At 61.6% G+C, this 10,679-nt stretch overlaps 2 protein-coding genes across 2 annotated transcripts; one reads left to right on the forward strand and one right to left on the reverse strand.

Moving 5' to 3' along the window:
• Positions 1-64: 64 nt before the first annotated feature.
• On the forward strand, positions 65-1,460 carry DUSP18 (dual specificity phosphatase 18). The gene is made up of 2 exons (XM_026040170.1): positions 65-420; positions 551-1,460. The coding sequence occupies exon 2, from the start codon at positions 597-599 to the stop codon at positions 1,161-1,163; it is 567 nt and encodes a 188-aa protein (XP_025895955.1). The 5' UTR covers positions 65-420; positions 551-596; the 3' UTR covers positions 1,164-1,460.
• A 6,775-nt stretch (positions 1,461-8,235) lies between these two features.
• Positions 8,236-10,679, reverse strand: SLC35E4 (solute carrier family 35 member E4; the record flags this gene model as incomplete). Its single annotated transcript, XM_026040193.1, has 2 exons — positions 8,236-8,730; positions 10,355-10,679. Coding segments are annotated over 2 exons (753 nt in total), but the record flags the coding sequence as incomplete, so codon positions are not given.

A 10,679-nucleotide genomic window follows, 5' to 3' on the forward strand; every position in this document is an offset into this window, starting at 1 on the left:
CGCCTCCGCGGCGCGCCCGGGGCGGCGAGGGGCAGCAGCGGAGCCGGCCCCGCCACCCCGGGCGAGGCGGCCTCGCGCGGCCTCCCCTGAGGGAAGGTGTCGGGGCGCAGGCGGGCCCTGAGCAGCCTTTCCTTTGCTACCAGTCTCAAGGTCCGTCCTTCGCGGCTCTGGCCTCGCTGCTCTTCTTCCAAACACGTCAGGAGCGCCCTCGCAATCCGGGCCAAGCCTTCTGCTAGACCTGGTGCTGAGGGAAACGTGTGGGCTAGCGGCTCCCAGAGTTATTCGGCCGGGAGACGGGCTTGTCGGGAACTCGCATGATGGGCCCTTGAGGACGGGGAGAGTCTCCCAGATTGCGCTGCCGAGCAGAATCCATCAGGACCCATCGTACACCGGCTCCAGAGAGACAAAGACACTTCTCAGGTGAATACGCCAGGGGCTACACACTTTATTTTAACACACCCCCAAACCACATGTTGCTGAGTAGCAGTGTTGCACGTGTTCATACTGACCTCCTGCAGTTCCTTATCTCCTTATTGCTTAATTTTTCTAGGCAAAAGGCAGCTCTCCACCACAGCTGCTCCATACCACGCACCTCAATGAATGCAGCCTTCAGGGCTTTGCCCATGCTGTTCCAAAATCCCTCTGTGTACGGCCTGTCGCGGATCACCCCGCACCTGTACCTCAGTGATGGCGCCGCTGCCAACAACAAGGTCCTGCTCCTTGCAAATCACATCACCACTGTCGTCAACGTCGCCGTGGAGGTGGTAAACACCATCTATCCAAACATCGAGTACCTGTGCATCCCTGTGGTAGATTCCCCTGTCTGCTGGATCTACGGTTGCTTTGACCCCGTAGCRGACAAGATACACAGCGTGAGCCTGCGGCAGGGCCGAACGCTGCTGCACTGCGCCGCGGGGGTCAGCAGGTCGGCCGCCGTGTGTTTAGCCTATCTCATGAAGTACCAGTCCGTGTCTCTGGCAAGCGCACACAAGTGGGTCAAGGCTTGCCGTCCCATCATACGACCCAACAACGGCTTCTGGCAGCAGCTCATTCAGTAYGAGCATAAGCTCTACGGTACCAACACGGTCCGAATGATCAACACTCCTTTGGGAACGGTTCCTGATGTCTACGGAAGGGAAGTAAGAGTAATGCTACCGTTCTGAATACAAACCAGCTCTGTGACTTCTTGGCAAGGAATCGAGAGAAGGCCAAAGGCCTCTCTTCTAGCCCTGTCTTGGAGCTTTGAAAAAATCCTCTTCAGATCGGAGCAAGTTGTCACCTGAAATCTCTGCTGGTGAAAGTATAGGCATCAATGATAAGAGCTGAGACTTGTGTGTTTTACTATAAATAAAATCAGCACAATTTAAACTCTGCAGTTAGTTTTCACACATCATTTATGCTGGTGTGCCAACAGTAACTCTGAAGCCAAATGTCACATGTTTAGAAAGGGTTGTTTTATTCAAGCAGAAAATGCACTCATACTACAGGACAGAAACTATCTGCAATTCAGGAATTTGGAAAGTTACCATTTTTTTTTCCTAACTGATGTAAGACTTTGGGTTTTAATAAAGCAATCCTAAATCCAGTCACCTGCTGCATTTGAGAGAGGCCAGGAGCAGTGAAGACTCCTGCATTCCCAACTGGAAGATGCCTATAAATTGCCTGTTTTTTATTATCTAACACTTTGTTTTCCTGTACTTGATCCTGTAGCTCTTTCTCAGAAAGCTGCCTTGCTTTCCCTTGAAAGATCCATAACAGGTGATGATCCGTGACAGGGTGAGCTGCTCTGGAGGAATCCTCTTTGCTCCTGTACATCAGGTCCCTGGTGCTGCCTTTCCCATCCAGTTGGGCTGGGAAATCAAGGGGGCAGCAGTAAGAGAAATCCTACTGTCAATTTGCATCGTTGCTGCAAGGTCAGCACCTTGTTGTAAACTAGGAGGCCCATCTGGACATACTTTGGCATCTTTCAGCACCAAGCCATGTGTTAACTCCTGATGTGTTTATCACAGCGTAAGTCTTCAGTCCTAGCTCTCTAGCTCTGTTTTGAGCTGCGATAACAACTGTTCTGGCATCGTTACACTCAACTCAGATGAGTTCTGGCATCTAAGACTAGGGCCTGCACCGACCAGAGTGGAAGAAGATCTGTTCAGCTTCCAGACAGAGGAGAGAACAAAAGTCTCTGTGTCTGTTGGGAGGCATCTTTAGACAGTGCAGTGGACAACACTCCTCATGTGGGGCTTTTCTCTGCAATCAGACATGTCAGTTAAAGGCCAGCTACGGTATTGTGCCCTGCCAATGGAGCGCTTCTCCATCGCTGCAGAGAGCAACCTGATGAACTAGCTCTTGGTAGGTCTTAGAACAGCTTGAATGAGAGTTGAGGTGGATGGTAGGAGCCCAAACTTCTTATGGGCATACTGTCTTTCTCCCAGGTGGCCCTTTAGAAGTACARAAAAAAACAAACGTGAACATTTAAGAATTTCCTCTTGCAGAACAGAAATGTTCAGGAAGGGCAACAGAATGAGATGGTTGGGTGCAGGAAAATCACAGAGATTATTAAGGGCATGATATATCTCTTGGAGGAACATTTACCAGCCCTGTGTGCTGTGTCGGTAACATCAGGCACTGCTCAGTTGACCGGATGACGGGCCAGTTAGTGGCTGCAGGGTCATTGCTACTGCAGACTTGCAGGCAGACCCTGTGCCTTCCCTACCAAGAACAAGGGCGCTGCAGGCAGCCCTAGCCTGTCCTGCCACTCTCTGCCTCCTGTGACCCTGCTGTGGAGGGGACCACTGGTGGGTCCAGACACCCTCTGAGAGAGTGGYTCTGCATATTTAGAGGCAGATGAGGGAGTCATTTAAGTGAGAGTCCTGGCATTCCATAAAACCACGTTAGAAAAGTGCTCTCAAACATCACAGAGCTAACTTTTCTGGGAGAATATAAATTCCCAGATGAACCTCAGTTTAAATGATGCTTGCGAGAGAACTGAGGGAAGAAGGGATAGAGCTGTYGCTCTCAGCTCCTTCTTCACAGCCCTGAGAACCTGGATCTGGCACCCGAGCAGAGAGCTGGCCTTGGGCGCAGGCAGCTGCACGAGGAGGTGGCCACGCACCCTGCGCCCTGACATCCAAACCCGTAACGGGCTCTCGTTACCCTTGATGGGCAAGTCACACAATGCCAGTACTGCCAAGGTCCAGCGCGTTCCTTCATGCCACATCCATAGGTCACGGAAAAGGCAGCACTCCTTTGTTTCAATAAAAGCCTGTGCCTGGTGGAGCAGCGCTTTGGCTTGGGCACAAGCTCCCTGGCTTGCGATGCCAACAAGGCAGCCTGGATACGTCCCTATCTGCATTTCACGGATTACACAGGAGCCAGTGTATCATTTAGGTTTTCATACAGCAGCATAATCTTATGCATTTATCAAGGACCCAGTATTATAAACACAGGATATACTGGTATCTTGAATATCTACATTTGTATGTAAAGTTCAGATATCTTACGAAAACAAAGTACATGATTATGTATGTTTCTTTAWGTGTGCGTGATTTAATCTTTTAAAAACGCAGCCTTCTGTAAGATGATCTTCCTCAAACAACCACTTAGCAATGGCCTTTTCTGCTAACATTTCTATGCTAATTTTATCTCCAGTGAAATGCTGATCGTGTTTCAAGTTAATGGCATTTAGTAGCTCTATTCAAAGGCCGCCCTTCTCTTGTGCTAGAGCCGCGCTGGTGACGAAGCAGATCAGGAGTCCTCTCCGAAACGTGGGACCGCTTCCCCGAGGTGCAGCTCAAGCCCCGGAGCAGGGAGCGCTGTCGGCTTTGCCGTGCTCGCTGTGGGAGCAGCTGTGGTGAGCTCTGCCGGCAGCGCTCGGAGGGAGGCCGTCTGCGGGACACGCTGCTGCTGCAGAAGGGTTGGGGGCGTCGCTCGAGCAGCCTTGGGGTCTCCCTCTGGACTCTGCTCCCGGTATAACAGAGGGATCGCGTTGCTGCTGGAGATACCGGCTACCTGGAGAGCCYGCAGTTCCTGCCAGAGGTGTTAGCACTGGGGATTCACCCAGCCGCTGAGGAGCCAGAAGCGCCTGACCAGACGGACAGGCAGAGTCCCGGCCTTGGCCACCACTGGAGAGGGTGAGAGCGTTGCCCTAAACCTTTCTTAACCACGGTTACAGCAGCTCCCGTGGAGGCTGTGGCCTTGGCCTCCTGCAATCCGTCAGCAGCACCCCGCTCTCTGCTGCACCGAAGGCCTTGCAGACAGACCTGCCCGTGCTGYGGGCAGAGAAGGTGACCGCCAGCGGCCACACTCCATCCCAGCAAGTACATACGGTAGCTGAGGGACGTGTTCCCCAAGGGGAGATCCCCCACACCTGCACAGCTGCGAACGTGGCTGCGGGAAGTGGACAATTTTATTCAGGCRGATGAGTGAGGCAATGCGCCACAGCGAGAGTCACAGGGAAAGCACAGTAAAGCCACCAGTAAAGCCAGCCTGCCCYACACGGCTGACAGCAGCTTCTGGAATAGTTTTTCTGGTGCTGAATCAGAGAATGTAGAGCTGGAAGGGAATCTGAAAGGTCCTCGTGTCCAGCTCCTGGCCTCAAGCATCGTCAGATGTTTWTGTCCTCGATGGACATTGCAGTCCTTCTGTCATCTATCCCTGGGTTGGGTTGTCCAGCTTTATTTAATGTCTGCCCTAAGAAAAGGCTTTTTGGGTAGGCCACAACCGAGCCTATGTAGGAAGAATGTTATTTTCCAAAAGGACACAGGTTTAGGCTCACTGGTTTAATGGGATTTTTCCCTGCTGCACCTCCCCATCTGCAGATCCCACTTCTCTCTGTGCTAATGCTGAAAACCTCACGACATCCCCGAGGGCTGCAATTAATCCCCTGTCCTGAAACATGGAACATTTCCACAGTGTACTCAAGGGCACGCAGCTGATGAGTGGCAAAGCCATCCCAATTCTCCTTCCCTGCTTGGAAACACGCTGCTCCTCTGCCAAGGGCAGCAGCTCGCGGCTAAACCCCCAGCATGGCTCTGTGCAGCCTCGGAGGAGGATTTCAGCAGTTCAGCAGCCAGCCCAGAAGAAACAGCTCCGCCAGATCGGGTAACTCCCCGTTTCTGTTGTACACACACAGCTCCTGCCTCGGATCCTCCCCCTAACCAGGGACCTCGTGTCCGCCAGCACCTGCAGAACGATGGCCCTGAGCGGGGGGCGCCCGCAGCCCTTCCACAGCAGCAGCCTCTGCGGGAGCTCCCCAGCTGCAGAGCTGTCCTCCCACCTTGGGTCTCCTTGCAGGCGAGGGACATTGCAGGAAAGCTTGGTGAAGGGCAGCGAGAAACCTGCAGTCAGTGCCTCTGCGGGAAGGTTAGCTGGCATGTGCTGAGCGCCACATGCCCGCGCCAGGGGTGTCCTGGGGCTCCRTTGCTCCTACTGCAGAGAACGTGCCCGCTTTCTTACACGGATGCACTAGTTTCCATCCTGCCCAGTGCAGCCAGGGATTTCTGTGCTGTCCCCGGGCGTGGGCGGGTGGCCAAGGAGGAGCGCTGGGGCAGGCACGGTGAGGAGCCGCTGCGGTGCCCGTGTCCCTGCTGCACTGAGCTCTGCGCACCCCGACTGCCTCCCAGGGGCTGGAGACAGCGGGTGCCAGCGGGCCGAGGCCAGGGCCTGACATACCCGGCGCGAGGCAAGCACCACGCCAGCCCTCTGGGCGCTGCCAGGCCCCTTTTGGGTACCGTGGAAGTGCCCCCAGCACAAGAGCTGCCCATGAGACCCATTCCGGGGCAAAGGGGCACCCTGCAGCGGGCTGGGACCCTGCACAGAGCAGGAGAGGAGCGCCCCGAGTCCTGCAAACAAGGCAAGGCTGCAGGGCCGCGCAGGGGCCGGGCCGCCAGCKCTGGTGGCTCAGGGGCAGCGTGTGGGCGGCTGCTGCCCTTGGGACGGGCTCCCCGGCCCCGCGAGACYGGGGGGCTGGTTGGCACGTGCCCTGCGAGCCCCTCCCGTGCCCGGCAGCCCGCAGCAGGGAGCGCGTGGTCTGGGCACCTCCGCAGGGGCCGTCGCGCCCAGGCCCAGCCCCGTGGCCACGCAGTGACTCGCCTTGCAAAGGGAAAAGGCAGATCAGAAAGACTTTTAATCCTTCCTGTTAGGGAAAAGCCTCACAAATACGAGCCGTAAAAGCAAACACTCAGAGAAACGTTCGCTGCTTGTGACTTCTGGGCTCTTGGCACGAGCAGGGTGCTGTTTGAGCCTTCGGTGTCCTTTGAGTGCTTTGTGGGCCTGGCGCCGCCCGGGGCTCTGCCCTGGGGCACCCGCAAGGCTGCCCAGCTCGGCCGTCCTGCCCGCCCGTGACTCAGCCGCTCGCTCCCCCGGGGGGAAGGAGCCCTTCCCAGGCCGTTCCCGCCCCACAAGCTCCAAGCCAGGAAAGCMGAAGTGCTGTTTGGCTTCAAGCAGGGCGGGAGGCGAGAGCGAGCGGCGGGGCTGGCCCGGCCAGCCGGCGCTTGCAGGGCTGGGGCTGGGCACACGCGGCGGCGGGTCGTGCTCCCGCGGGGGAAGGCAGCTCTGAACCAGGCGAGCCGGTGGGCGACAGCGGCGGCTTGTCCCGCGGCGGGATGCGGCTCGCCCGCTGGGTGACTGCGGAGATGGGCGCTGCAGGTCCCGGCTGGCCTCGCCCTTCCTTTGGGCAGCTGCAGCCTCTGTCCCTGYCACACGTCCCTCCTCCCGCTGCTTGGGCTGCTGTGATTTTCCCTTCCCAATAAGAGCCGCCCGACAGAAGCGCGCGAGGGCTCTCGGGTGCCCGCCGGCCTCAGCCGCAAACGCGCTCCGCGGGTTTGGAYGCTGCCTCTCCTCCCGCCCCTGCGTGTCAGGAGCTGCCCTCTCCATTTCGCTCCGGCTAAAGCCACGCTGCCCTCACGCAGGTCAACACGGCAAAGCTGGCGTGTGCCGTGGCCTGGCACCCGCACGGGCCAGGAGGGCAAGCGCTGGGAGAGCACGGATGCTCCCAGGCTTGCGGCAGGCACGGTCCACGTGTCTGCAGAGTCAGCCACCCCCTCCCTGGGCACCGCTGCTGCATCCCCGCGACCCCCGGCACCCGCAGGATGGAGAGAGGCGGGAGAACATGCCACGAGCCGAGGGTGGAGTACAACAAAAATAGAGGTTTATTTCRGGACAGGTGCAGTCGGAGCTGTCCAGGCAGTGTTTCCTGCCAGCCCCGCGCAGCGCCCTGCGGGCACCGTGTGCACCAGGCAGGGCCGTGGGGAGCGTGGGGAGCGCCTGTGATCCTGCGCCTGTCTGGATGGGGCACATGTGGGCACCCGTGCACGGAGAGGGAAGCTCCTGGACGCGGCGGCAGGGCGGCCTGAGACATCCCCATGGCTTTGCTGCGTCCCCACAGCCTCCAGGACGAGCCCCCGTACGAGCAGGTGACCCGGGACCTCTGCCCGCGCCTGCGCAGCGGCAGCAGCTGGGAGGTCAGGGAGGACCAGCGCCGGAGAGCCGGTGCCCGAGGCCCTTCCTGGTCCTGGCGGGAGCTGCGAGGCCGGAGCTGTGGCAGCCAGGAGGCTCCATCCGGGACACCAGCAGCCCCAGGACTGGGGTGCCGTGGGATCAGTGTGGGGATCATTGGGGTTCGGGACGTCACAGAGGGGTCAGGGACCTGGGGATGCTCCCTGGGCCCTGGGCCAGGTGCCCGGCTGCACAAGAGGCCGCTCAGCCCTGCGAGGAGGCTGCGCTGACCTCCGAGGAGGCCGCTGACCTCCCGCCTCAGCCTKGATGCGCCGGGACGCCCCTCGGGAGTGAACAGCAAACACAGACACGGAGCTGGGCACACACTCCGGGTTCAGCCCCTCCAGCAGAGCCCAGCAGTGAGGCACGTGCGCGCGCACCCTCGTCCCCGCACACGTCCGTGGACACGTGCCGCTCCGTGCCTTCCCGGGGGGGACAGCAATCGGGCGCACGGCGCCACGCGTGTGCACAGCTGCCTGCACACACAAACGCACCTGCAGAGCCCTCGGGCAGCGGCGCCGCACGCACAGTCACCCTGCGCACACACACACACCCGCTGGTCCGCGCAGCGCCTGTGCACGGACCCCCACTCGCCCAGGCGGGCCCGCGRGCTGTGCGCACGCCCCACGCACACCCCACGCACACGGCCTGCACGCGCTGGCCGCGCTCGGCAGCCCCGGCCCACGCGGAGCCTGGGCACACGCAGAGCGGCGCACACACAGAAACCCTCTTGCACGTGCAAGAGGGTGCAAGAAACCCTGTGGCTTCCCGCGGCACTCGCAACGGCAGCTCTCCACCCCGTGCACGGGACCTATTCCCGTTTGCGCCGGGCCCGGCCGTGCCACGATGCCCAGCGGGCAGCGATGTAGTCCGGTTGGTGGTACATGAACATCCCCACCAGCGTGAGCCCAATGCCCACGTAGCTGAGGCCGCTCAGCTGGCTGCCGAAGAGCAGCCGGGACAGCACCAGGTTGCCCACGACGTTGAAGTTGCCCAGCACGTGGATGGTGAGGGCTGACGTGAGGGAGATGACGCAGAAGCTGGCCAGGTTGTAGAGAACGGAGCCGAGGCAGCTGAGCAGCACGTAGGCCCAGAGGGTGCTGTCGTAGCGCAGGACGCCCGCCCAGGCCGGGCCCACCTCCAGCGCCACGGCCGCGCTGAACAGGATGCAGAAGCTGGGCAAGGACGTGAGGCAGAGCAAGGAGAGGGCGTCCAGCCTGTGCTCCTGCAGCAGCAGACCTGCGGGGAGAGGCGGAGGGTCGCGGCGGGGCCGGGAGCAGGCGGGACCCCCAGGAGCGTGCCCGGAGCCCTGCCAGCGCCCGAGGGAACGGCCGCAGGGCACACCCGTGCACAGACACGCGCYGGCACGCACACGTGTGCAGCACGCACACTCCACGGGCACAGCCGGCACGTGCAYCCGCGCTCCCCCGTGCCGCCCCGCGCAGCCCGGCTGGCCGCTCGCCAAGCGTCCCCGGCTCCGCTGGCGCACGCGCAGCCCACCCAGCACCGCAGGGAGCTCCGCCGCCCGCGCGCGGTGCTGAAGCGGTTAAGAAATCACCAGCATCCCCGCGAGGAGGAAGATCAAAACAGAGGGAGGGAGAGAGGGAGGGAGGGAGCAGCCGCTGCCCGGCTCAGTGACACCYGCGCCGCCCTGGCCGGGGGTGACGCACACGGGCAGGGCTTGCGGCCGCTGTCTGCACCACCCTGTCTGCGGCCAAGGGCACTTGGGGCAAACGCCCCTTTATTCCCCCTTCATTCCCCCCTCTCCCCCGCCACCCCTCGTTGGCCTGAATTTGCAGCCGTGTGTGGCCGGTGTTCCCCCATCGGAGACATCCGGGGACGCGGGCACAGCTGCCCACACACGCGCACGCCCAGGGGCCCGCGGACCCCCCGCCGCATGGAGCCCACACGCGTCCCAGAACCGGCGGCCGCGCTCCGTGTCCTCCTGAGGGACAGCGGGACATGGGGGACAGGGGCTGCAGGAAGGGCCGGCAGCCGGGTGGCCGCTGGGCAGCGGGTCGAGCCTGCGGTGCCCCCACAGCAACAGCTCGGTGCCGAGCCGGGTTGCCCAGAGGCGGGGTCTGCAGGGCGCCCCGGGGCTCGGGGGTGGTGGGTGCCCCAGGGCTGAGTCACAGCGGGCACGAAGCAGCGCCCGGGGCACCGCGGCTGCCTGCGGCCTGCCAGGCTGCGAAGGAAACGTTCCCTTTYGGAGCGCTGAACAAAGCAGCCGGCTCCACTCCGCCGCCTGCCAAGGACAGCGCGGCCCGGGCGGCCACTCTGCTCCCCGGCCGTCCCGCGTGGCCCCAGCCAGAGGGAGTGGCACCTGCGGCAGCACAAGGAGCCAGCAGCACCCATGGTTCAGCACCAGGCCCTTTGCTCATCCCACCACCTCGTTCCAGGGGCAGGGTCCAGCCCCAAGGAGGCGTCACCGGTGTGGGAAGGGGTGGCACCGAGGCCAGGGTGCACAGTGGGTCACACTGGGGCTGAGCTGGCACCGGGGCATGGGGCAGCATTGGGASCAGGAAGACATTGTCTTGGCATCAAGACCATCATGGGCAGTGGTAGCACCAGGGCTGGGGTGACATGGATTGACACCAAGGCTGGGGTGCCAAGGAGGTGACCCTGGGACTAGGGCAGCACTGGGGTGACACCGGTACCAGAATGGGCACAAGGTGGCCCTGGGACCGTGAAAACACTGTGCTGGCACTAAMGCCAACGTGGACAGTGGTGGCACCAGGGCTGGGATGCCACTGGACTGGCTGGGGAGGGCAGGAGGTGGCACTGGGGACCCCGCTATGGTACCCGCCAGCCTGCACAGGAGGAGGCAGCGCCGGGTGCCCGGGCCAGCGCGCGCGGCACTTACTCTGCTGGATGGACTTGAGCCCGCGGAGGAAGGTGGCGGCGAAGAGGAAGCAGCAGCCGGCCTGGTGGAACTGGACCTCGCTGAGGATGCTGCAGGCCGCGCCGGCGCACACGGGCGCCATGGCCGCGTACTGCAGCGCGTGGTGGCGGCGGCGCAGCAGCAGCGCCGAGAGCAGCAGCGTGAAGAGCGGCGTGGTGGTGTAGACCATCTGCGCCACGTCCAGCTGCACGTAGTTGAGGCCCAGGTTGCCGAAGGCCACGCTGCTGCAGAAGGTCACGCTGAGCAGGTAGATGCGGGCGCGGGGCCGGGCGGCCGGGCCGGGCGC

The sequence above is a fragment of the Nothoprocta perdicaria genome, unplaced genomic scaffold, assembly GCF_003342845.1.
Source record: "Nothoprocta perdicaria isolate Ctin4 unplaced genomic scaffold, notPer1 scaffold_250, whole genome shotgun sequence".
NCBI lineage: Eukaryota > Metazoa > Chordata > Aves > Tinamiformes > Tinamidae > Nothoprocta > Nothoprocta perdicaria.